The 24593-nt window shown below is 37.4% G+C and overlaps 1 protein-coding gene across 2 annotated transcripts in view; it reads left to right on the forward strand.

The window, feature by feature from the left end:
• The window catches only part of EYA1 (EYA transcriptional coactivator and phosphatase 1), a 151582-nt gene that overhangs the window by 90273 nt on the left and 36716 nt on the right, over positions 1-24593 (forward strand). For both annotated transcript variants that reach the window (XM_040995708.1, XM_040995716.1), the window contains one exon: positions 21747-21836. In XM_040995708.1, coding sequence (XP_040851642.1) covers positions 21747-21836 — 90 coding nt within the window. The remainder of the gene's footprint in view (positions 1-21746; positions 21837-24593) is intronic.

Consider the following 24593-nt stretch of genomic DNA (forward strand, 5'->3'; position numbering starts at 1 on the left):
ACACAAACAGGCACCAGATGGGGTGTTGGTGCTTGAAGGAAGGATTAAGCAGTTGAGACATGTTATGGGCCCTAAATCCCTGGTTTCTTACAACATGCCATTAAGATTCTTGACTATGCTATAAATTCCATGAGTTTGGTTTTTTATTGTTTCAACCATTAGTATTTTGAGCCTTCATCGCACAGTAGTTTATGCTCCTTTTTCCCCAGTAGGTCATGCAATAAAAAGTTTGATCTCACCTGATTTCCCAAAATCTGAGGTATATATTCTTTAAAGTATGGCTTTTTTGATCCTTTGTGTATATGTGTATGGAGTTGAAGGAGAACTGGAGCAGCATGGCATCACCTTGTGTGATGCTGGGCCTGAAATCTGGGTGATGGGAAGTGATTATATGATGATTAGGAGAAACCGTGTTCCAAACAGCTGAGATAGTAAGCACAGGTGCCAGAGAAGGTTTGAGTTTTAAAGGTTAAAGAGTATGCTAGAGCCCAGACATGGATTTAGAGTGTTAATAGATATGTGATCGGAGGTGAGAGCAGGTCCCAGAAAACCACTGAGCTATACTCAAGAGCATTAATGTGTGTGCCAGAGAAATTCACTAGAAAACAGTAATAGCAAAAGTGAGTGGATCTGATTGACAATTTTATAATATGGTACCTGTGTATGGAGAGTTGATGGTAAGGGAGGAAAATTAGGGTCTAGATAGAAGATTTTAGCAGCAATCTGGTACTTTATGCAGTAGAGATGGAGAGAAGACTGATAGGGTTCTAGATTACATTTCAAGTATAGCACAAGATTTAGAGATGATTTGGATCAGAGTGATTGACAGAAGTAACAGGAATGAAAACTGATGATCTAATTTTTTCCTGAACAACTGAGAAAAGAGATGTATGTTGAGATGGTGAAGAAATAATTTGGAGAGAAAATGGAAAGTTTGATGTTGAACAAGTTTGAGAGTATCTGTTAGACATCCACCTTGATCATGCAAGGTGGTGGTTGTAAGGTAAGCTCAAGGTTCTAAAGGGGTTGAGTAGAGAGTTGAATTTAGGGTTAGTGATGCACAGTTTAGAGTCAGAAGCTCCTCAGACTGCCTTAGGTTGATCTCTTGCCAACCATTTCTTGGGAGTTCTTCTATGTGCCCAAACTGTGCTCAACCAATTGCCTCATTGCCTGGTGGCTTCTCTTCTTGGAACATCAGTTTTTGAAGGTGCTTTGCTAAGGATATTGAATCATTCAAACACAAGAAAAGCTTACTTTAATGTTCTGCTCGTGGGAGAACGTTAGAGATGAAGAGAATTGCCTGTCACACTTTACTTTTGAGTGAGTAGTCTTCCTATTCCCCAGCACGCATTCCTGAATGTTGTCAGAGGAGCATGTAGCTGGGTCTTACTCTGCATCATGTAAAGAAATGAATGCCTGACAATGTGATAGTTGTTCTGTCTCTATGGGAACAAGATACTTGAGAAGTAGCTTAGTCACAGTAGCTTAGGCAACCCGATGAGAAGGTCATTCAGTAAGGGGATATGGGATCTGGTTGATATAGTGCAAAATTAGGGCATGTTATAGCAGTAAGCACCCAAAAAAGTTTGAGAATATTCCACCTTTCATGTAATACTAGCTGTGGGAAGAAGGTTTGTTAGGTGTTATAAGGAAGTGTTGTTTTATAACAAAGGTATGGGAACAAACAAAGAATGCTGGTACAGTTCAGCCTTAGCTAGGAGAGAGAAAAGAAACAGCATATAACAGCATATTAGCACGAAAATGAAGTCTCTGGGTGTTACTATAAATGAGAATGTTGTTAATAAGGTCCGTTCTCTTTCTCTTTAAAAAAAATTCTTCCAGACTAAGTGCAAATTTCCAGGTTTCACTTGTTTCTTCACTCCCTCTCTCCCTTCCTCCCTCACTCTCCTTTCCTCTCCCCCTTCCTCTCATTGAGGAGTCTCTTTAAACAGTATAAGGTAGTTTTTAATACCAAAACAGATAAACAAGTCTTGTATTTCAAGTTAATATTTTGCTGATAACCTAAGCATGATTCCTGTCTTAGGGAAGGATTGGTTTTTTTAGCGCTTTCTTTTTACTAACATCTGCATCTCATAGACATGCTGCCAAGGAAGTGTCTTAAGAGTATTGAACCTCACTCCTCACTTTATGTAAAAAGCAAAGCATAAACATAAAAGGAAGTATAAAACTTTGCATCTTTAACTTACAGTCTGTTAGGAATTTCCTACATGTACAGGACTTGGTTAATTCAAACACTAATACCCTGATAGTGCTCTGCTGAGCCCATTTAAAGAAGAGGAAATTGAGACTTAGAGAAAGTCAGAGACCAAATGTGAAAAATATTTAGCATAATCCTATGTGGCATAAAACATTCGGTGAACAGTAGTTCCATTTTGATGTAATATAGTTGAGACTTGACTACCAAAAACTACCTGAATCCTGCCACGGTGGGCAGTGAGTAATATGGTAATAGTGCCTGGGTATTTATGAATTGCTGGTGTGTGGTAAACATTAGGGTATGATAGGAAGAGCAGCAGATGCAAATTAAAGTAGATCTGGACTCAAATCTAAGGTCAATGTTTCTGATCTTTGACCTTGGGCAATTTTTTTCTTTTTCTTAAGCCACAATCTTCACATCCATAAATCCAAATACCTGGCATGCAGAATTGTTTTATGAATTAAATTAGATCATGAATGCAAAAATCCCAGGATAGTATCTTATTAAAAATAACAATCAATAGTAAGAACAATAGATGTTACCTGTTAAAATTGTAGTGCTCTTTGAGCATTTGTGATTTGAAACTTATAGGACTTCTAAAAGAGTGTCAGTTACCATAGTGGGTTTTTAGTCAATTGAACTTTAGTAGCTGTGTTTCAGTGATCATTCAGTACATTGTAGAAATAAATGTATAAAAGCAGCTTATCTACTCCATTTCATTAGCCAGTAAAGATTGTGTTGTACTGTTTTTAGGGGGATAACAATAAACACAGTGTATCCCTAACAGTATGCCAAAGCAGCCATTGGCAGTGTGTCTAGTTGAATAAATGTGGCTTCATTCCAAAAAACTTGAATTATAGTTCCAAAATTTCAACTGTACATAATTCTCAGGCCTTATAAAATATTATTCTTGTCCAGAGGTTTTGACAGAGCAAACCCAATAGACTAAATCTGGATCATGGCCTGCTTTTCTTAAGACTTTAAGAATATTGTTTAAAATTTAAAATGTTGTTTTTAAAAGAGTGAAACACAAAGAGGATTATATTGGAGATAATATATGACCAGGGAAGCTTAAACATCTCTTCTAATCTTTTAGAGAAGCTGGTCCCCTGCCCCTATTCTACATCATGCCCTTGCACAAGGACAATGAGATGACACCACCATAATTTGACAACACCAAATTATCTTAGATTGTAACTTCTGTGCAGTCCTGTCATGTTTGAATCGGGGCTCCTAGGAAGCACAGTCTAACACATGAGTTCATTAACATAGGAAGAATGGCTGCAACACATGAGCCCAAAATGCAGTGCTGCAAACACTATAGGAATAGATAAGTATCTTTCTTATTTAACAGTCTAGCATAGATACCTCTTGCTTCATTTGACAAAGGTTTAGTGGTGTGGATAATGACAGTGCTATCTTTACCATGTGTCTTATGGGGCCTTAGGATCTTTGTCATTAGCACTCTAGCCCCTACAGAGAAGAAGCAGGGCAGCTTGAATGGGGAATTTTGTGGACCAGGTTGAGAAGGAGCACACACTATCATCCCAGAGCCATGGGCTTCATATATACAGCTCAGTGTGAGGGATTCTGTGAAATGTGGCTCCACTGTGGTACCCAGGGAGATACAAAAAATGACTGTTAGTAACCAGGGAGAGGGTGGCAGCCAGAATCAATGATTTGACCAATGAACAAACCCAAGTGTACTTTAAAGCTCCATGGCAGCTCTGGCCATCCTAGCAGAATAGTGTCCAAGGCTCTTGGTTGGAGGAACGAAGATCAATGAGTGGCCACTGCAACCCCAAGGAGTAATGCCCTTATTTCATTTTCTGATTTGTGTATCAATGGCATGTTTGGTCAAAATGGTAAAATGATGTGTGCCTCCATAGCTGTCTCTGGGTACTATACAATGACACAGGATCCAATATTTCAAAACAGTCAATTTATTTAACACCAAAGAAATTTCCAGCTGAGCAAAATGCCATCCCTATTGTTTTTGCCCTTCTGCTCATGATGGTTCATTTTCCTTTTTACTGCCAGCTTCTGCCTTTTAACTAATGGAAATATTGGGCTGAATTTTATGTTATTTTTAAAGGCATGGATATGAAAGGGAATGCAGTGAGGGAAGAGGAATCATCACTGCACTTGGTCACCCTGGCTGGCTTTGAATCTCTTTTGCCCTGTGGCTTTGGTCTAGCCGTGATCTTTCCAGCTTTAACACAGAAGCAGTAGTAGAGCTGTTAGGAGAACAATGAAAGCACCTGAGAAAATCTCCATAACTAACAGTTCTTACTGCTTACTTATTAAAGGAAGCAGGTGGAATTAGAGGAAGGAGTCAGCAAGTATGCAAATTTTGTTAAAGAGAGGAGAAAAGGAAATGGGAGCAGATCATTGCAAGTGACTAAAATACTGTGCAAAAGTGGAAAATCTCTACAAAGTATATTTAGGTGATCAGAAATGGAGATGAATACCAGAAAAATGTATTGATACAGAAAGAAGTATTGTATCTGTGTTCAGCTTTTATGGTTTATGCTGCTATCTCACATTTATTGTCAGTTAGTAGCCTCTTTTTCTGAAAGAGGAAACTGTAGTATAGAAAAATCAAATTGTTGATCCAAGGAGGCACATCTATTAACTAGCAATACCAGGAAAATTATCGTGTCTTGGGCCATTGCCCTCAATGAAGGATTGTTGAGAGGAAGATTGAGGGCCAAGATTTTGTAGCATAGGCTTGGGGGTGCCATGAACAATAAGAAAACAGTGGAATGACATGATGGAAGCAAAAAATCAAGAAGAGTGTGATAGCAAAGAAAAGTATTATGCAGTCCTTCTGGTAGGAATTAGTAAGGGTGCATACAGGCAGTAACACTAGAAAGAAAAGAGAAATAGGGGAGTAGCTACAAATGAAATCTGGATAGGGCTTTTGATTGGATTTAGCATTGAGTCTTTCAAGTCTTTTCACTTGGCACTGCCTGGGTCATAGGTGTGGAGGCCAATTTGGGTTTATTCTTCCTTCTTTCTTTTTGTACCACTGTTTGGCAGTTGTGCTGTGTTTTGGATTTATTGGGTTTCTGCACAATCAAAATTAACCTTTGGATTGGAGAAGTTTTTTCTTTCATTCTCTACTTAGGTATTATTTTCATGTTGGTGAAAGGGAGTCTCAAGTAAAAGAAAATTAGTGCATTCTTAGTGTCAGATGTCTAATCAGTTAAATGACCTGCTTAGTCCCAACACAAGTTTGAACTTCTTTTTTTTTTTTTAACAATTCAACTAGTGATCCAAGCATGGTTTGTTTCTCATGTGCATATAATGTCTCATGGTAATCCTGATTATGTCTTAATTGGCACCAGAGTAACACCCAGCTCCCAAAACTTGACATTTCATCGCAGCTGTTCAGGGAAGGGTCATATAAACTTGAAAAGGTTTAATATTTCCCTTGATGCCAAGAGGAAAAGCAATGGAGTTCTTAGGTCCAAAAAGCTTTGCATATAATTAAGAAACAGCTTTACTAATTTTTTTAAGAAATGACATTTTGACATACATTTTGTTTATTTCAGATAAGAGAGCTAATGTGCCAAACTCATCCTTAGTTCTTCTTCCACTGTGAGCAGCCAGTATGGGGCCTTAAAAATAAACTATTTCTGAATAGAGTTCCTGGTCTCATTTTTCAGATTCTTTTTTTCTTTTTCTTCTAAAAGGATCTTGAATGGAAGAAGGTTTTTTGTTCTGTTTTGTTTTAAATGACATCCAAGATCTATTTGGACCTGTTTGGTGCTGTCAATGTCTAAGTAATAAATTAGTTAAGCCCATCAAAGCAGATCATTTTTCTCACTCATTTGGTGAACACTAGTTTCTCCTTGATTTAAGCAAACCCAGCAACAGTCTCACATTGACCAACAAACTATGATAAACAAAGCCACATCACACGGCAGTGGCCTGTAGGATCAGTAAAAATAAAATTTAGGAACCTTGTGTTTCATTCCACAAAATCAAAAAGGAAATGCCATATCCTAAGGAATTATAATTTTTTATGAAACAACTGAACCAGATTCTAGTAGCTCTCCTAGCCTATGATAATTATTTAAATAGCAGTTTTGAAACATAATGTATAAGGTTGCTTCAAAAATTTTATTAAAAATGAAAATATATTTCATTTTGGTGCAATGATTTTTGAAATCCATCCAAACCCTTCTAGGGTTTTTAAAAAAGTAAAAGAAGTATGTTTTATGGAAATTCATGCATGGATTTCAAAATTTTCTTGCTCAATAAACTTTTAATTCTATTTTCTGTAAACCTTATATATGTATATGTATGCTTATTTATTTGTAGTTTTATGATACAGTTTCATAAGCTCTGGGATTTCCCTTAAACCCTCCCCAACTCTCCTCCCCCCACACTGATTTCCCATATACTATTACATTAGTATAATTCTTCATAAATTGTCATAAGTCCATCATTGCAGGCATGGACAATGGCAGAGACTCCAGCATCCTATTGTCAAGATACATTTAACAGTTTTTTGGTAGTTAATCTTGGATCTGGAGGTAGAAATGCATACTACATCCTCATATCTGGATGTGATAGTCTCCATTACACAGTTAGTATACATCCCCTTCAATGAAAAGCCACAAAATTACAGGAAGAAAAATAGAAATTTGCAATGCCACGAAGTTAAATAGCATGCTACAGAATGACTAATGTGTCACTGAAGAAATGAAAAAGAAAATGAAGAACCTTCTTGAAGAAAATTATGCTACTTTATGACAGATGAGTCAGTGAAGAATTTAATGAGAAAAAACTGTTTTGAAGAAATGAAAATAAAAACAAAAACATCCATGAGATACAGTTTCCACAGCTCTTTGTTGATGAGATGTGTCTCCTGTAGGCCACAAATAGATAGGTTTTGTGTTTTTAATCCAGTCTACTAATTTATGACATTTGATTGAGGGGTTTATTCCATTTAATCCAAGGTTAATATGAACAGGTGATAATTTGATCCTGTCATTTTAGCAATGGGTTATTCATTGTTTGATTTAGTCTTCTGTTGTTATTTTGCTGGGATGTTCTTCACAATTGCCCTGATTTTGGTGGTGCTGTTACTTTTCTCTGCAAAGAACTTTAAGTATTATTTGTAGGGCAGTTCTGGAAGAAACAAATTCTTTGAGCTTTTCTTTACTGTGAGAGAATTTTATTTCATTTTCAAAGACGTAAGAAAGCTTTGCTGGGTACATTATCCTGGATCAACAATTTTTTGCTTTTAGAATCTGGAATATGTTGATCCATTCTCTTCTGGCCTGTAGAGTTTCCTGTGAGATGTCAGCTGAGGGTCTCATTGCCATTCCTCTATATATCACTTGATGTTTTTACATGCACATTTAAGGATCTTTACCTTATATTCAACTGAAAAGAGCTTGATTATCATATGTCATGATGAAGATCGCTTTTGACCAACCTTGTTGGAAGTGCTGTGCCGCTCCTGTATTCTGTTTCTCAATTCTTTCTGCACATTAGGAAAGTTTCCCTTTATTATTTTACTGAGTCTATTTTGAACCCAACTTGTCTTTTCACACCTTCTAGAACTTCCATAACTCTTATGTTTGGCCTTTTAATAGTGTCTTTTAATTCTTGAGGGCTTTTCTTAGTTTGATTCATTTCCTCTTCCAGCTTTTTGATTGTTTCACAATTGTAGCAAGAAATATCTTCTAATTTTGAGATTCTTTTATCTCATTCATTCTGTTATTGATACTTTCTACTTAACTTTTAATTTGCCAAATTGTGCCCTCATTTCTGTTAATTCTGCTTGATTTTGTTTCAGTATTGCTGTTTCTTGTGTAATATATTCCTTAAATTCCTGTATGTACTTCTTGTTGTTGATAAGAAGCTTTATAACAAGTTTTTAAAGTTCTTTATCCCCTCATTTTTTCCTCTGTTAACTCTGAGACTGACAAAGACTTTTGTCCTTTGTGGGAGAGTGTTCAGTAGTACTCGTTGTGACTGTCTCTTCCTTTGCTCTTGGCCATTGTACTTCTGGTTAGCAGATTTTTCTCTTTAGGACATATTTCTAAGCTGTCATCCACAAGTCTACAGTTTGATTTTACTGATTGCATTTGGCACCCAGTTCTTTGTTTGCAGTCACTTGTTCCACTCCCTCCAGGGATTTTCAGGTCTGAACTTTTGTGTTAGGCTTCTACCATGTTCTCCATAGCCCCAGTTCCTGGCTCACCATTCTCTACCTGCTGTGTTTCCCTGCTGTGGCCGCACCATTTTCTGCACAGCCTTTCTCCCACTTTTTGTTCAAGCAGTCCAGGAATAGGGAAACACCAGGTATCCTAAATAACTAAGTTGTTGGTGGTTCTGATCTTGCCAGAAACTGTGGGCCATTAGGTCTAAGGGCCACCCGGAGCTATTTTGATCTGTAAGATGCCAAAGGCAATATTATTTTCCCTATGGGATCAGTGTAATGCACTGACCCTAGTGCATTTGCTCTGAGCTAAGCACATGTGCGGCTTACTGTTGTCTCTCCAATCTCAACCATTGCCGCAACTGTACAAAATGGCACCTGATATGCCTCTGGTGGAGTTCTTAATCTGCTGGCCTTTAGTTTTGAGTGCCACCCAGACCTTTTTTTGATTGAACCTGTAAGATGCCACATCAGTGCAATGCACTGAGCTAGAAAGGAGTTCATTCCCAGCGTACTGCATGCCCAGTCTTATCCCACAGCCTTTGCCTTCCTACACAAAATGGCTCCCAATGCGGCTCTGGTAGAGGTGTGGACTAAGAAATCCATGCTGTTCTGCACTGCCTGCTTGGGGTCTGCTACTCTTTCTCTACTCCTGGTTGAATCAAACAAATCAACAGGGTGGACAGTTCTTTGCCTAGGTTCACCTCCTGAACTCCCTGTGAATTCCTTTTCATACCTAGCTTCTTGTAGAGCTTCCACCACTGGTGGAGCTCCGATTGCCACTCCCTGAACTGCCACTAGGTTTTGGTCACTGCAACACCGCATTGTTATTTCTGCTGCTTTTCCATGTCCATTAGTCTCCAAGTGCCTCTCTGCTGTTGACCTGTCCTCTCCTGTTTTCTGGAATGTGCTCACTCTGCTTCATCTTGACTAATGATTCTCTGTTTAAATGTGTCCTTTCCCTATTCTGCCATCTTGATTCTACTTTCAACACTTTCCAAAAAGTAACTCTGACATTACTACTTGATCAGAGGTAAAAGTGCAGTTGTGTAGCTTTTGATCTTGCAGATATAAGTGATACAGGTACCAAAGGCATTTATTATGTATCTCAAATGTGGTTGTACATTGAAAGTGTTAATTAAGATATTAATTAAAAGGCAAAATGGACTTTTTTCTCTTACAAAGTACAATTTCTACTTTAAATGCTGTAGCTTTGTAAAACTGGAACAATGGCTTAAGTATCAAAGTAGTTCTTAAATGTCTGAAAGAATTTAACCTTATGTGTTTATTTTGCTTTTTTATGCTTGTTAGAAAAGCTAGTAGAGGGAAAATAATAGGCAAAAATGTATAAAATCATGTTAATCAGAGCTCCATTATAAACAGGAACCCTTTTGCTGGTTATGTTTGACTGGTATAGGTAAGCAATAGAGAACCTACTTCCTCACTAATATTTTTAGTTCTCCTAATAACACTGAAAGAAGTTCGTTTTAAGCAGTTAGTTTTAAGATTTCCAGACAACAGGAAAAAAGAGAATTTGCAATTTATAGTCAGAGAAACATTCTGGATGCCATTCTAAAAGCCCCCCCAAATGACAATCAAATTTTCCTTGAATTGTTCATCCCTTTGGAATCTTAAAGCTCCTTGGACACACACACTAAATCAAAACTAGAATTTTTAGAAACAGTCAATAGAAACAGGTAAAGCAAATCATTTTTCATGCAGCTTCAATTGTATATGTGTATATTCCATTAAAACATCACTTAAAACAAGAAATTAAGAAGTGTTAGGTTTCTTTTGGTCATCTGTGCATGGAATTCAGACTTTGCTGAGACCTGTGTGGTTATTTTGTGCATTTGGCTGGAGTCACGTGTTAAAAGATGCAGGGCATTTGGGAGCTACAGAAACACTGGGAACTTGAAGAATTGATCACACTCAAGCTGAAGTTGGGAAGAATGTATCTGCATTTATCTGTCTCTCATATGTAGCATTTGTATCATTTGATGATGCCAGTTGTGGCCAGTCTCTGAGAAGTCTCTGGTTTATTTGGCTGTAGGCACAACTCAGGGTTTGAAAAAAAAAAGATATTTTGTTGTCATGGGTACAAAACTGCTGAATCTACAGGAAAAATTTTGTATGCTTATGCAACATGATCAGTAAAACAGTGTCTGGCTGCTTTATGTTTTCTTTAAAAATCACCGTTAAGTTCTACATTCCTGTCCATTCTCCAAGCTTTGCTCTGAGAAGGGTCACTAAGCAATGTGGTGACATGATTTGTTCTGGCTTTCCTATCAATAAAGTTAGATTTTACCTCTTTTCTCTCTTCCCCGAGGTCTGTAGGCCACCATGGTGGACACAGTTACAATGTAGAAAAATATGGTTTCCTAATGAGGTTGAAGAAATTGGGAATGAGTACATCCCACCTTAAAAACCATTTTCCCAGTACTTATCCACAAAATAAAGAACAAAATATCATGTACAAGTACTCACATTAGTAGCACAGATGTAATGATCACAGTTCTTAACATAATGAACAACAAAGTAACCTGAACAGCATTTACTTCAATCTGGGAACAGAAATAAAGCAGATAACGTATAGGAATGTATCTACCTCTCTTTCCTGGGAACTCCAAAATATTCATAGTGATATCCTATTGAATATAAGTTCCCCTGCTAACACCGTATGGTCTTTATATGAGAAGTACTTGCAACAAGGCACCATCAAAAGAATTTTTCGTAATAGAAGGAGCAGACACTTCAATGCCTTAACCCTGCAGCTCATAGTGCTTGAGTTGTGGGTGATGATCATTAAAAACACCCACGAGGTAATTCAGAAAATTATGACACCAAATGGCACCCTTCTCTGGTTACACATTAGTCAGATGGGTTCTGGCACCCAGAGCACATGCACCTGACCACACCCCGCTCTCCTGTCTTGGTCACCATTTGTTTCAGGGCTTAATAAATACAAATCATTCAAAAAGTCACAAAGGTAATCTTCCATAATTTATGGAATATACATGCAGCACTGTAGTTGGTCTCTAACCAGCATTCTTGCCTTCAGAAAGCTTAGAAATGTGTAAAGGAGGCTAGTGCCAGAAAAAAGAATGAATCTTAATGACTCTGTCATTGAAATAATACTGCCCTTACACCACCTTAATTCAGTAAGAGTAAGCATGCAGGATCCAAAGGGATAACAAGGTTAAGGGAGAGGCAAGTCTCCCTGTATTTGTTATTTATGACAGATATACCCTAGTAACTGGAATTATTTACATAGAAAGAAATAACTAGTAATAGGATGCCAAACAGATCAGGAAAAAGAAAATTAGAATCCACAGGAGCTGTACAAGTCAAACAATAAATGTCAGAAACCTTAAAGGAGAAGCTTTGCAGGTTTCTGCTGTTCTTATATTACACTAGGATTTCATTGATTAGTGGTACTGCCCATAAATGTATGTGATAAAGATCCTGTGCTTCAGTTATAAATGTTAGAGCTCCTCTGGGTTCCTAGAAGATAACACTCCCTATGATAAAAGAAAGAAAAGAGAAGAGAGAGAGGGAAATGGAGAGAGATAAAGAGACAGAGAGACAGACAAGAAAGGAGGGAGTAAAGGAGGAAGGAAGGGAGCAAAAGGAAAGAAAAACGGAAGGAAGGAAAAAAGCATTGCTGGCCCTTGTGTATATTCTAGATCTCACAGAGTCCAAGTTACAGGTTACCTAACCAAGTCCTAGCACTGCTTCCCAATAAAAGGGCTTGTGCTGAGGAACTCTACTTGACTTTTGCATTTTTGTCTTTGAAGATTTTTATATTTTAAAAATATGATTTGAATATCCATTTTCAAGACAATATTTTTGTTCTATGGTTTAATTTTCAAAAGACAGCCAAGTGAAAATATAAATTCTGTGTTATAGAAATGCCCATGTATTTAGAAAAGTAGACCTGTCCAACTTTCATAAAAATAAGATTTTAGTTAATCTTGTTTATGTATACCCCACCTATTACCTGTTATTCTATTTTGCCCAAGGATCATTTTTTAAAAACTCAATTCTCAAAGAACACACACATACAGTATTGTATTATATTATAGTGTATATATTACATATATATTATCTTTTAAGACCAGCATGTGTTTTAGACTCCATTAGGGGGAGAGCACTTGGCACAGCCACTAATTTGCTGCTTGTAGTATGCACAGCTCATATCACAGTGCCTGGGTTGGAGTTCCTGCTCCACTTCTAATTCCAGATTCCTGTTAATACACACCCTGGAAGGCAGTGATGACTCAAGAGTTGGATCTCTGCCACCTACGTGAGATGCTGAGATTAAGGCCCAAGTTCTTGACTTTGCGTTAGCCCAGCCCTGTCACAGACATTGAAGGAGTTAGCCAGAAGATAAGAAGTTTGCACTCTTTTCGCACATTTGCTCTTTCTCTCTCTCACTGTGTCCCTATGTGTATGTCTGCCTTTCAAATAAATAAAAGTAAATTAAATCCTTGTGAGATGTGCCACTTACAGAATTTTCAGGCTATAAATAATAGATGTTAGTCAGTTCCTTGGCCACCTAGCAAGACTAAAATTTTCTTAATATCTCTAAATGTTTAATCAATAGTTACACTTTCCACCTTTTAAATTTTTAGTTGTGTTAAAATATACATGCCATAAATGTTTTCCTAACCAGTTTGCTTGTACAATTCAGTGGTGTTATAAGCATTCACATTAATGTACAACAAATCCTCAAAACCCTTTTTTGACTTGAAACTGAAAGTCTGTACCCATTCCACAGCTCCCTGGCTTTTCCACTCCTTACATAGTAGGAACCTTAGTTCTAGATGCTGTCTCTGTTGATTTTGGGTGTCATTTTTTTATCACATATCATATTTGTCACTCTTTCTGGCTTATGTCACTTAGCACAACATCCTTAAGGGACATCCATGTTGTTCCTTGTGCCAAACTTTCCTTGTTTTGTAAGGTTAGATATTCCATTGTACATACAGAGTGCAATTTATCCATTCATTCATCAGTGGAATACTTGGGTGACTTCTGCCAGTTGGCTTACTAGATAGTTCTCACAGTTATAGGAATACTTTATCTGTGCTGAGTATTAACTCCTAATCAAATAAATGATTTGCAAGCATTTGATCTTATTCTGCAGGTTGCCTTTCACTGTGTTCATTGTGTTCTTAATTTTTTATATAGTCAACTGTATATTTTCTTTTTTTGCCTGTGCTTTTGGTGTTATATTTGAAACATCACTTTTGTTCTCAGTGTTGTGAAGCTTTACCCTAAGACTTTTTGAAAGATTCATTCATTTTTATTGGACAGCCAGATTTGCAGAGAGAAGAAGAGACAGAGAAAAAGATCTTCTACCCCATGGTTCACTCCCCAAGTGACAGCAACCACTGGAGCTGAGCCAATCCAATATCAGGAGCCAGGAGCTTCTTCTTGGTCTCCCATGAGCATGCAGGGTCATAAGGCCTTGGGCCATTCTCAAATGCTTTCCCAGTCCACAAGAAGGGAGCTGGAAGGGAAGTAGAGCAACCAGGACATCAATCAGAGCCCATATGGGATTCCAGTGCATGCAAGGAGAGAACTTTAGCCACTGTGATGGGCCCCACCCCTAAGACTTTTATAATTTTGCTCCTTTGTTTAGATTTTTTTATCTGTTTTGAGTTAATTTTTGTGTGTGTCTTGCACTGATGAAACAATTTATTTTGAATGTGGATACACAATTTACCTAGTAGCACTTGTTGATAAGACTATCATTTCCCCATTGAATGGTCTTAACACTGTTGTTGAAAATCATTTCATATATATGTAGAATTTATTTCTATCATTTCTATTCCTTTCCAACTATATCTGTATTTATTCCACAGCCACATTGTTTTTGTCAGTATAACTTTGCATGAAGTTTTGAAACCAGAAAGTGTAACAACTTCAATTTTACTTTTTTTTTTAAACATTGGTTTGATCATTCAAGTTTCCTTAAAATTCCGTATATGCTTCAGACAACTTTTTCTCTCAGAAAGGGGGGAAAAAGGCCAGCATAGATTTGATAGGGATTTTAGTAAATCTGTAAGTTACTTTGGATAGTATTAACTTCTTTAAGTATTAGGTTGCATGTGTATGTGATGTCTTATATTTCCTTGTGTCTCCTTCAGTTTCTTTCAGCAATGCTTTCTGTAGTTTTCAGTGTTGGACCTCCTTGGCTAAGTTTATTCTTGAATGATTAAAATCTGTTTTTGTTGCAATCAGGAATGGAATTTATAGTTGGTTATTGCTAGTGTGCAGAAACACAACTGATTTTTGTGTATTGATTTTGTATCCCGCACCTGCACAGAATCATTAGTTCTTGCAGGAATTATTTTCTGTAGAACCTTTAGGATCAGTTACATCACTGCCCATAGGGATCATTTTACTTCTTCCCTTACAATTGTGCTGCCTTTTATTTGTTCTGCCTACACAATTGCTGGGTCTGAGACCTCCAGTATTCTGTTAAATAGAAAAGGAAAAGGAGATTGCTTTTCTTTGTTCCTCGTCTGAGAAGGAAAAAATAATTTTAGACATTCACCAAGCAGTGTAATGTTAGTTGTGTGGGCTTTTTATACATTTTGTTGTGTTAAGGTGGTTTTCTTCTAATTTGAATTGAATATTCCCCAGTGGTTTTATTTTAACTTAACATTTTTATAGTTTATCCTATCTTAAGTGTGTTAATCTGTAACCTCTTGCTCAAATTTCTGTTGCTGTAGCTTTCAGTGTTTTGATGTGACCAGGACATCTACCCTGTGGAGTTCCTGAGAGTTTGTGTTTTCTGATTGTGTCCCTTATACATCGTTAACCAGTTTCTTCATCGCCCCTGTATCCTACAAACCAACAGCCAGATTAGAAGCTTAATTATATTCACATTTCTCTTATTTCTTCTTCCTTTTTGCGACTAGTTCATAGATCGTTTATGCTTTTCCAAAAAGAAATATGTGTTTCACTGCTATTATTTTATTTTTTATTTTACTTATTTATTTTTTGTGGGTAAGAGCATTGTTTCCACACTAATATCCCTTTTCTCCCTTGTGTCTGGGGTCAGGGGAGAAACAAAGGGAGAAGTCCCACCCAGCCTCCCACCCATCCCAGGGCCCCGAAGTGGGGCATACTCCGAGGGTCCTGCTCAAGCAGTTTTGATAGTTCAACAGTTCTGAATTGCTGCTAATCTCACTGTTCCAAGCAAGATGAAATATATTCAGAATCCACTGGCTGACAGTCTCTTCATAGTTGGGGCTCTGAGATCAGCAGTTCAGTTGGAGGGATCTCCAAAGAAACTTCATCTGAGGTGATCCCACACCTGATTCTTGTGTGTGTTTGCCAGTACAGGGTCTAGCACCGTCCGTCGCCCCGATCAGCTTCTGCACATGCTGGTGGTTGCAATTGCTGGGTCAGTTCTTTTTCCAGCCCTGTCTTCCACACGAACCGAAGGGTCCAGCATAGTCCAGCCTCAGTTGTAACTGAGCTGCAACTGAAAGACAGCAGACTGAGCAGGGCCGAGCAAACCTTAACTCACAAGGAAGAACAGAATTCAGAATGGAGCACAGGTCATGCTGAACTAGGCTCTTACACTGACTGGTCTGCATGAGCCAGGGATACTAGGCCACAGCATCGAAGGCAAAGGCTGAGACAGGTGAGGGGTAAGCCAACTGGGTCGGAGCAATCACTGGGACGCTTGTAAGCAGTAGCTTCCTATTAGCAAGATACTATTTCCAAAAATTTAAATGTATTGCCAAGTGTAATCTCAGAGAAAAGATTGTTTTATTCCCGTTTTATTGATGAAGGTCTTGGGCCCCAGAGCTTAATGCTCCTTTTGGTCAGTGTGCATTTGCCTTCAAATTATAATAGAATTTATGACCATAATTATTTCTGAAGGATTTCCTTATGTAACACGTCATAGCCCTATGTTGGGCCTGTATCAGATATTGTGCAATCAAGAGGTGATTCAGATGATTTTCTCACCAGCTCTGTATCCAAGACTGAACTATGGGAGCGAATGCAAGGCTCGCAGGAGCGATGGCACTTTAACATCAAATATGTAAAGCGTTGTGTGGATGGTGTTTACCAGAAAGTGTATTATAAATGACTTAACATATCTGATATGTCCTAGCTATCTATAAAATGAAGCAGACCAGAAAAACAATGTTCGAATCCCCTGGTGATCCAGTACCAACATCCATCTTTTATTACTTTAAACTCAATGAAGTGTTTTCCAGTGGTAAATTGAAGCCTGACTTAGTCTCTCTGAAGGCTGTGCTTACATTTCTAAAGTTCTATGTACTGATTTTGTCTAGACTGTTTTTCTCTTATTAAAACATTTTCTTTTATAATAAGGAAGGTGTTGAAAACTAGATTTGCTGGGTCACAGTCAATGCATGATAAGCATTTTCATCATATGAAGATCTTTTTCAGTAACTGATCAGGGTGAAAAAATAAATAGGAAACAGTTAACACATGAACAGTGGCTTGGGGAATGATGCTGGTAAGTGGAGTGTACAATGAATGGTGAAAATTTAAGTCTCTTGTATTCCAGAAACATGAGAAAAAGACTTGAAGCAATGGGATAATTAAAGATCACTTAACAGAGGATGAAGGCATAACAGCTGTTTTAGGCTTTGGTTTACTGATATTCAGCAGATTCCATCATTGTTTAATTGTTCTACCTACTATAACCTGTTCAGTAGACACAGTATGTCTGATGTGCTGAAAACAGCTGTGGGTAGCCTAGCATTGTAATTAGGCCTTCTTCACTTTCAAAATATTACTCTGATATTTGCAGTTTAATATCACACTCACATAATTTAGGAGCAGGGTTAAATTTCATTTCTGCAAGGAGATGTCATACATTCTGCTTTTAGTAAGGGACTGCTTAAGGAAAGATCTTCACTACACTTTCCTGGTGTAAAGGCTGGAATGGTTCCCTCATGTAACAAGAAAAAATAGGAAAGCACTTTATTATAGTTTCTCTTTTTGAACTTCTTCACTCTCTTTCCCATTATGACTAGGGAATTAAATTTCAAAGTACATGTTTTGTAAAATGTTGATTGCGTGCCATTACTGACAGCGTCTTCTTAATCTGAGGCTAATTATCCAGCTCCTTAAAGAAGACTTCTCATGCAGCTGATTTAACTCGTTAACCAGGCAAATAATGGTTGCTAATGAACATGTTTACCAATGTATTATTTATATACAATTATTTCAATATTCATGTACCCACTTTTCTTCTAACATTAGGTAACTAAGAATGTTTTTCAAGAACACAGAACACTAACAACTTCAGATTAAATTCAGTATTTTCTAAAAAAGTCACTTTATCTTAAGTGTCTCCATTGTCATTTTGAAAGAAAGGGTTTTGTAGTAAAATAAATAATTAAATACATACACACATAAATAAATAATAGGGGTTGTTGAGAAGGCATAGCGAGTTAAGCTGCCACCTGTAGCATCATTGACAACCAGAAGAGACACTAGGTCAGGAAGAGGGTGGACAGCATTGATGAGTGCCATGCAGAGGTGAAGGCCAGAAAAGAATGGAAATGCTTGGCAGAGGGATTTCTTTTTCAAAATGATATAACAAAAAATGATGTCTTGGAAAGATGGAACCATTTTGAAACTGCTGCCCTGGAATTTGTTATTTCAAGAAAATTAGCTATTAGTGAAAAGTAATATTAAACCAAAGACGTGGTGATTTTCACATCTCAGTTTTTCTCTAAGAATGCCTTTTTCCTTCTTCTAAATAGCCAAAATAAGCCATCAAGGTATGACAAATTTATTAGCCGTACGGTATTAGCTTTTGTTGTGTTTGACTTGCATCAGTGGTGCTCAAAAATTTTGAAGGTATTGAAATACTTTCTATTACAATAAAAAAACTGAAATCAACTAGTATTACAAGTATTCTAGCTATTAGAATTGTGTCAACAAATCAGTACACACAGCTATCTCCTCTTCTGTTTTTTTTCTTTGAAATGGCTTTACACACTGACAGTTCACGTATCTTGCCCAGATCTCCATACTGCTAAATGGCAGTGCTCTTGTCTAAAACCACAGAGTCTGTGTCCTCTGGAGTTCTGCTTTTCAAATTGTAGATCATGACAGGGCTATGAACTCACAGTGTACTCCATACAGTTAGTGAAATCCCACTTTGCAAAACTTGATTTCAACTGTGTGCATGTTCGTGTGTGTGTGTGTGTGTGTGTGTGTGTGTGTGTGTGTGTGTGTGTGAAAGAGAGAGAGAGAGAGGGAGTGAGAGAGGAAGGGTAGGGGAGGGAGGCAGTTTACAAGATCATGGTGTAAAATTTAATTTCTTTTATGGTGTATTGTAGTAAAAAGATGGTTGAGAATCACTACTTCAGCTAGAGCCTATTTCCGTTCTCAAATTATCTTGTTCCAGTCAACTGCCAAACTGTACTTTGGTGTCATAAATGTTTCATAATAATACCACGGAGTAGCAGGTATAAAAACTACTAAGGAATGACTATAATAACAAAAGCAAATAACATTATGAGGTAAATAAGTCCAACATCTGTGTTGTATTTTACCACAGGATGGAACAAGCCTTTAAAATTTATTAGTATTCCAACTAGCAAGTCATTACTGTAATTTATGAAGAAAAGTTAAAGTGTGCTATACCTTAACAAACAAGGGAGTAAATCTTTTGATGACCATATAAATAATCAACATATCAAGGAGAAATAATACTTTTTAAAAAAGAAACGATACTGTGGCACATAAATTCCACACTTGGCATTTCAACAAATGTGGCGGAGTCCCCACTCTTGCCACATAAAAAGGTTCACTGACATGGTTATGAGACAAGTCAGTGTGTTTTTATTGGCCTGAACTAGAGGGAGTAAACACCTTAGTCAGATGTTTTGTTTCAGAACAGCTGTTTGAGCCTCTCCTATTGGTTAATTCTGATCTGGGGAATACTTGAATATTTGACTTTTTTTTAGCACTCTCACTGATATTTATTATCATTAGGAGTGAGCAATTTCCTGTATAATCTAGAGTAAATGAGTTAACCCTTCTTCCTTTATGTGTAAATTGTTTCTAATGCTTCCTATGACATGTCCTAGATTGCAAGTTGTATTGAAAGGGACCCTTCATGCATGCTAAGGATTATGAATCATCCGCAGTAACGCTGAGGGAATTGTTTTCATTTGTCTCTCCTGAGCCAGCTCTGGGACATTCCCTTAGCCTCTGTGTCTTTATTTCCTCCACATCCTCTTACAAACCATGGAGTGTTTGCTTTTTCTTTTCTTCAATTTATCCCTGACTTTGTCCTGTGTCCTCAGCATCCCTTCCCTTGTCACTTGGCTGACAGAGAAGGGGCCAAACAAAGTCAGGCAAGCAATAGCTTCCCACCCAGTTTTCACAAACCTTCATCCCTTTCTTCCAAACACCCCTGGCAGAGAAGAGAGGAGGAGGACAGTTTTGTTGTGTTTGTTTTGTTGTTGAGGGGTGTGGGCCATGCTAGAAGGGTATGGATGGCACTTCTACCTCTCTGGTTGTGCTTGTTTCATAGCAGGTTTCTGCATCTCTCCATTCCAAGTCCCTGCTGGGTGTACTAACACGTATAGTTGTGTTAAATAGAGAAACAACATTTGTATTATTCTATATGAGAACACTATGTTTACCATCTAGCATTCTGTTACATTAATCAACAGGCTCCATGAACACACTGAACTTCAAAATTGGCCAGCAAAGAGAGGGCTTGGCTCCCTCATCTAGAACCCTCCTCTTGCAGGAGAAGGTGGGGCCTGTGGTGACTGCTCAAGATTTTATTACATAGGGAATAGTGATGAAGACAAGGGCAAGTCATGAAATTACAAAGTGTGTCCAAAACACAATGCAAGAAAGTCCGTGAAAATCATAACCTTGTTTGAATTTTTTTTAAAGATTTATTTTATTTTTATTGGAAAGGTGGATATACAGAGAGGAGAGACAGAGAGGAAGATCTTCCCCCAGGCAGCCGCAATGGCTGGAGCTGAGCCAATCCGAAGCCAGGAGCCTCTTCCGTGTTTCCCATGTGGGTGCAGGGACCCAAAGCCTTGGGCCATCCTCGACTGCTTTCCCGGGCCACAGGCAGGGAGCTGGATGGGAATTGGGGCTGCTGGGATTAGAACCGGCACCCATATGGGATCCCGGGTGTGCAAGGCAAGGACCTTAACCACTGCACCATTGTGCTGGACCCAACCTTGTTTGAATTTTACATTCTTGACTCTAATGTAAGACTTGAAGACTCTGGGGATACATTACCCAAGCCAGAAAGATAGTTTATCTGAAAGTATTGTTTCTCTAATTCTGCCTCCTGGGAATAAGAAGTGATATGGGTAGGTGCTGTACTTCTTCCCCAGGTTTTCTGTGAGGGTAAAACAGTGTAATCAGAAATTACTGCTTTTGGAAAAATTTTAAATACCATACCTGAGGAAATTGTTCATGTTTCTAGAATGCCAATAAAATCTTCAACAATTTTGTGCAGAATCTGAAATGTTTTCTTCACCGATAATGCAGGCTCTTCCATCATGAGTCACGTTGCTTCATGGACTTTGCATGTTGTAAATAAAGCAGCACTGTGAAGATGGCACATATCTGCATTTCATCCCAGTTCCTGGCAGTGCCAATAGTGTCATTAGGATCTGAAGTGCCTAGAAGACTTGACTATACAACTGTGGAGTGTAATGTTGGGTTCATGAGGTGCAAGTGACTGCACACTTCATGGTGCTCAAACTCCCCTGTATGTAGAACAGTGGCTGTTTGATGCCTGGACAGTGTCACATGAGCATCCAGGTCAGGTCTGTGAGTTAGCATGGTTCCTGGTGCTCAAAGTGACCATCACTTCTAACTTAATTGACAAGCAGTCTGAATAAATATAAATAATGATGGAGAGCTGTCCTCTAGGGTAAAATCCTACGTACTATTGTTTCCAACTGAATCAGCAGTGTTGTTTCTCTTCCAGTGCTTCTGGCAGTGCATTTGTAACTCACAGCAGCTTCTGTGTCCACTGATGGTCCTACTGAAATAGACACCTAGATCAGAACATTCCTCTGATGTTTCAGAAAGTATAGGTGGCATATCTTTGTAATGGTTTAAGAAATGTGTGATTTCTTCATGCAAAGAACCAGAACACTTTGGACATTCTCAATAAATAATATTGAAGTTGAAACAACAAAATGTGCACAAGAAGTGCCACCCAAGCCTGTCTCCTTGTGTGTCCTTTGCTCTTTGCCTTTGCTCGTGCTGGCTCCCTCTTCATGTAAAAATGTGTGTATGCAACTTATGGCATTATGATCATGACCTGTGAAACTTTCTTTTTAGGATCCACCCACTTCAGTTTCCCTTGGATTGCGGATGGAAGAAATGATTTTCAACTTGGCTGATACACATCTATTTTTCAACGACTTAGAAGTAAGTTCTGTTGTTTCATACATACTTCATGTGATATATCTGAAAAATGAAGAGGGGTCTTACAATAGCAATGGGCTATTATTTTTAACCTACAATTGGAATGACGAGATAAAATATTTGATCATTCTAAATTTTCCACCTTCATGGTAATTCTGCTTTGCTTTGCTTTGGCTATTGAGTTTTCAACTTAGATCTCGCTTGACCGTTGGTCTGGATTTGGATTTTATGAGAAGAATCTTAAGTGTTGGATTTTGTTAATTAACAGAAGCTTCATTTTTCTCAGTTATATAATCTCTGTGGGTAGGTACTACTTTTGTAATCCAACAGAAGTGGTGATGTTTACCAATACTGCCTGCATCATAACATGTTAGGTTGGATGCTATTTTTTTTTCAACATGGTCCACTTGATTTGGCAATGTTGCAGGGTATTGTAGTCAGACATCATTTGCAAGGGTTTCTTATGCCAAATTGCTGATGATTTTATTGGTCCGTTATGACTGGTGGGGAACTTTTGTATGATGGTTAGCTAAATGTGTTACCAGCCCTGACAAACATGATACTCTTGGTTAACGACATTCTTAATAATGAATACTATTTTTCAGTTTGCATTATGAGAAAACATGATCCTAACTACATTAAACTCTCTTCTTAATAGAGACAGTTGTTTATTTAAATTCCACTGTTAAGAAAGCTGTGGTAGGGTTGCCAACAGGCATTAATCATCAAGCTGTTGTTTCACTAGGTTCCATAAATGTATGTTATTTCAGACAGGAATCTGAAAGATTCAAATAGAATTTTTACCGATCAAAGTTAATTGGCAGCAATTGGCCTTTAAATATTTCCGCATGTTTCCCTTTTCAAAATCAAGCAAAATGCACCTTATTTAACAGATGAGCCAAAATCATTTGAAAAATGCCAGGGTGTGACAGAACTCCAATGTGGTTTGTTCAACATCTGTCCTGTATTTTGATTTCTTTTCATCTTCAATGAAACTACTCACAGAAGAATTGGCAACTTCCAGTGCAATAAAATTATTTAAATGTGCTTTTTTCTCTTCCATTCCTTAGTGAAATATTTATTTTTACACTTAAGGGTAAAATATAAAATTCCTTCACGTTTTGAAGTGTATACTGTCTTTAAGGAAATTCTGTCTGAGACATGACTATTTTCTAAGGTAGGAATAGTCTGAGTGAATGACAAGTTCAGAATTGCCTTTAGGAAAGCTTAGCAATCATGCTTATTTGCGAAAGCTGTTCCTGATTTATGGTTCTATTTCACTCCATGAGCAACCAGCGCATTCTTTGCTGCTCAGTAAAAATTCTTACCCAACATTTCTGTTTGTTTCTAAAGATAGAGACCAAGTAGATACTTTGTTCTGGATACAAACTCTTTATGCTTACTGATGTTAATAGGTGTTAATAGCACTCATTGAAAAGAAAATTAGTACTAATTTGCTGTTGTTTTTCAACTCTCCCTTCTTTATTATGGCACAGCTTGTCTGTATGGTGCCAAAGCTACGTGGGAAAAAAAAGCAAGAAATTAGACAAAGTAATAACTTAATGTAATAAGGAAAAAAACCCATCCAAACTCAGATACAATTTGATACAATTTGATTTTCTGTTTATTGACATTTACAACTAAAGGACATTAAGGACGAAATTGGTTCTCAAATACATGAAATGTACATATTAAAAGTTCTATTTTAAAGTTGCAGAATATGTAGTTTTTCTGTGAATTTAGATTTCAAAGGAACAGTATCTGGCATAGTTGAAATATCATACTGCATTTTTGGTGTGAAGACTGTTTCCTGATAAAGTAGGAAAGAGAAGGAAGCTGTAATTCAAGCAAATATGTGAGACAATAGAGAAAAAAAAAATGGAGCTTGTGATCTTATAAAAGTGAGCTAACTTATTTTACTTGAGGTTAATAAAAAGTTATCAACAAAAGCTATGAGTGAAAAACTCCTTTAGTCTCTGTCTTTGGAAATGATTTATTCTAGATTTGCATAATATTTATGAAATAGATGGATTCTGATATTGTTTGTCTTTCATTTTGTATTTTTCAATTTGACAGACCTACAACTGGTGATTGCAAAAAATCATGTTTACTCGTGCTAGATATGTACAATTTTTGTAAAATTGATTGGGACAGTTTTTATTTTTCAGAAAGTTGGGATGGATGAGTGCAAATGTGAATCTCTTTCAAAATAAAAAAAGTAAACTCATTTCTTAGTGAAAAGAAAAGTGTATTGCCATATGCTTTGAAGAAAACGAAAATTATCTTTGCAGGCAGAAATGTGGTAGTGCCTAATTTCACACTCACATCAGCAGTATTTTGTGGTAGGGGGTGCAAATAGTTCAATATATTTCAGTTACGCCTTTCTGCTGTTTAAAGTCTAAGAGAATGAGTAATTTCAAGAAATTCAACCACTCTGCTTTAGCTTCAGATATGATTTCTGAACTCTATCATTGACTTTTGGCCTTATCTTCTTCTAAAGCTAAACTGTTTCCCACACACACTATATATACCTCGGCTATGGACTGCACTTTTACAAAAATGTGTTATATTATCAAAGTATGCACTTATACAGTGGTAATTAGAATAGCAATTAGAATATACTTTAGGAAGTTTAGAGTATCATTTAAAAAGGAATGTAGGACTGTCTTCATGAAACTCTAAGCAATAAAAGCACTAACCTTGTTTGAAGAAGTCTTGTTTGTCGTGTGAGTTAAAGACTTTTAATTGATAGAAAAAAAA

Source organism: Ochotona curzoniae, unplaced genomic scaffold (genome assembly GCF_017591425.1).
Source record: "Ochotona curzoniae isolate NIBS_2020 unplaced genomic scaffold, NIBS_Ocur_1.0 contig_1071, whole genome shotgun sequence".
Lineage (NCBI taxonomy): Eukaryota > Metazoa > Chordata > Mammalia > Lagomorpha > Ochotonidae > Ochotona > Ochotona curzoniae.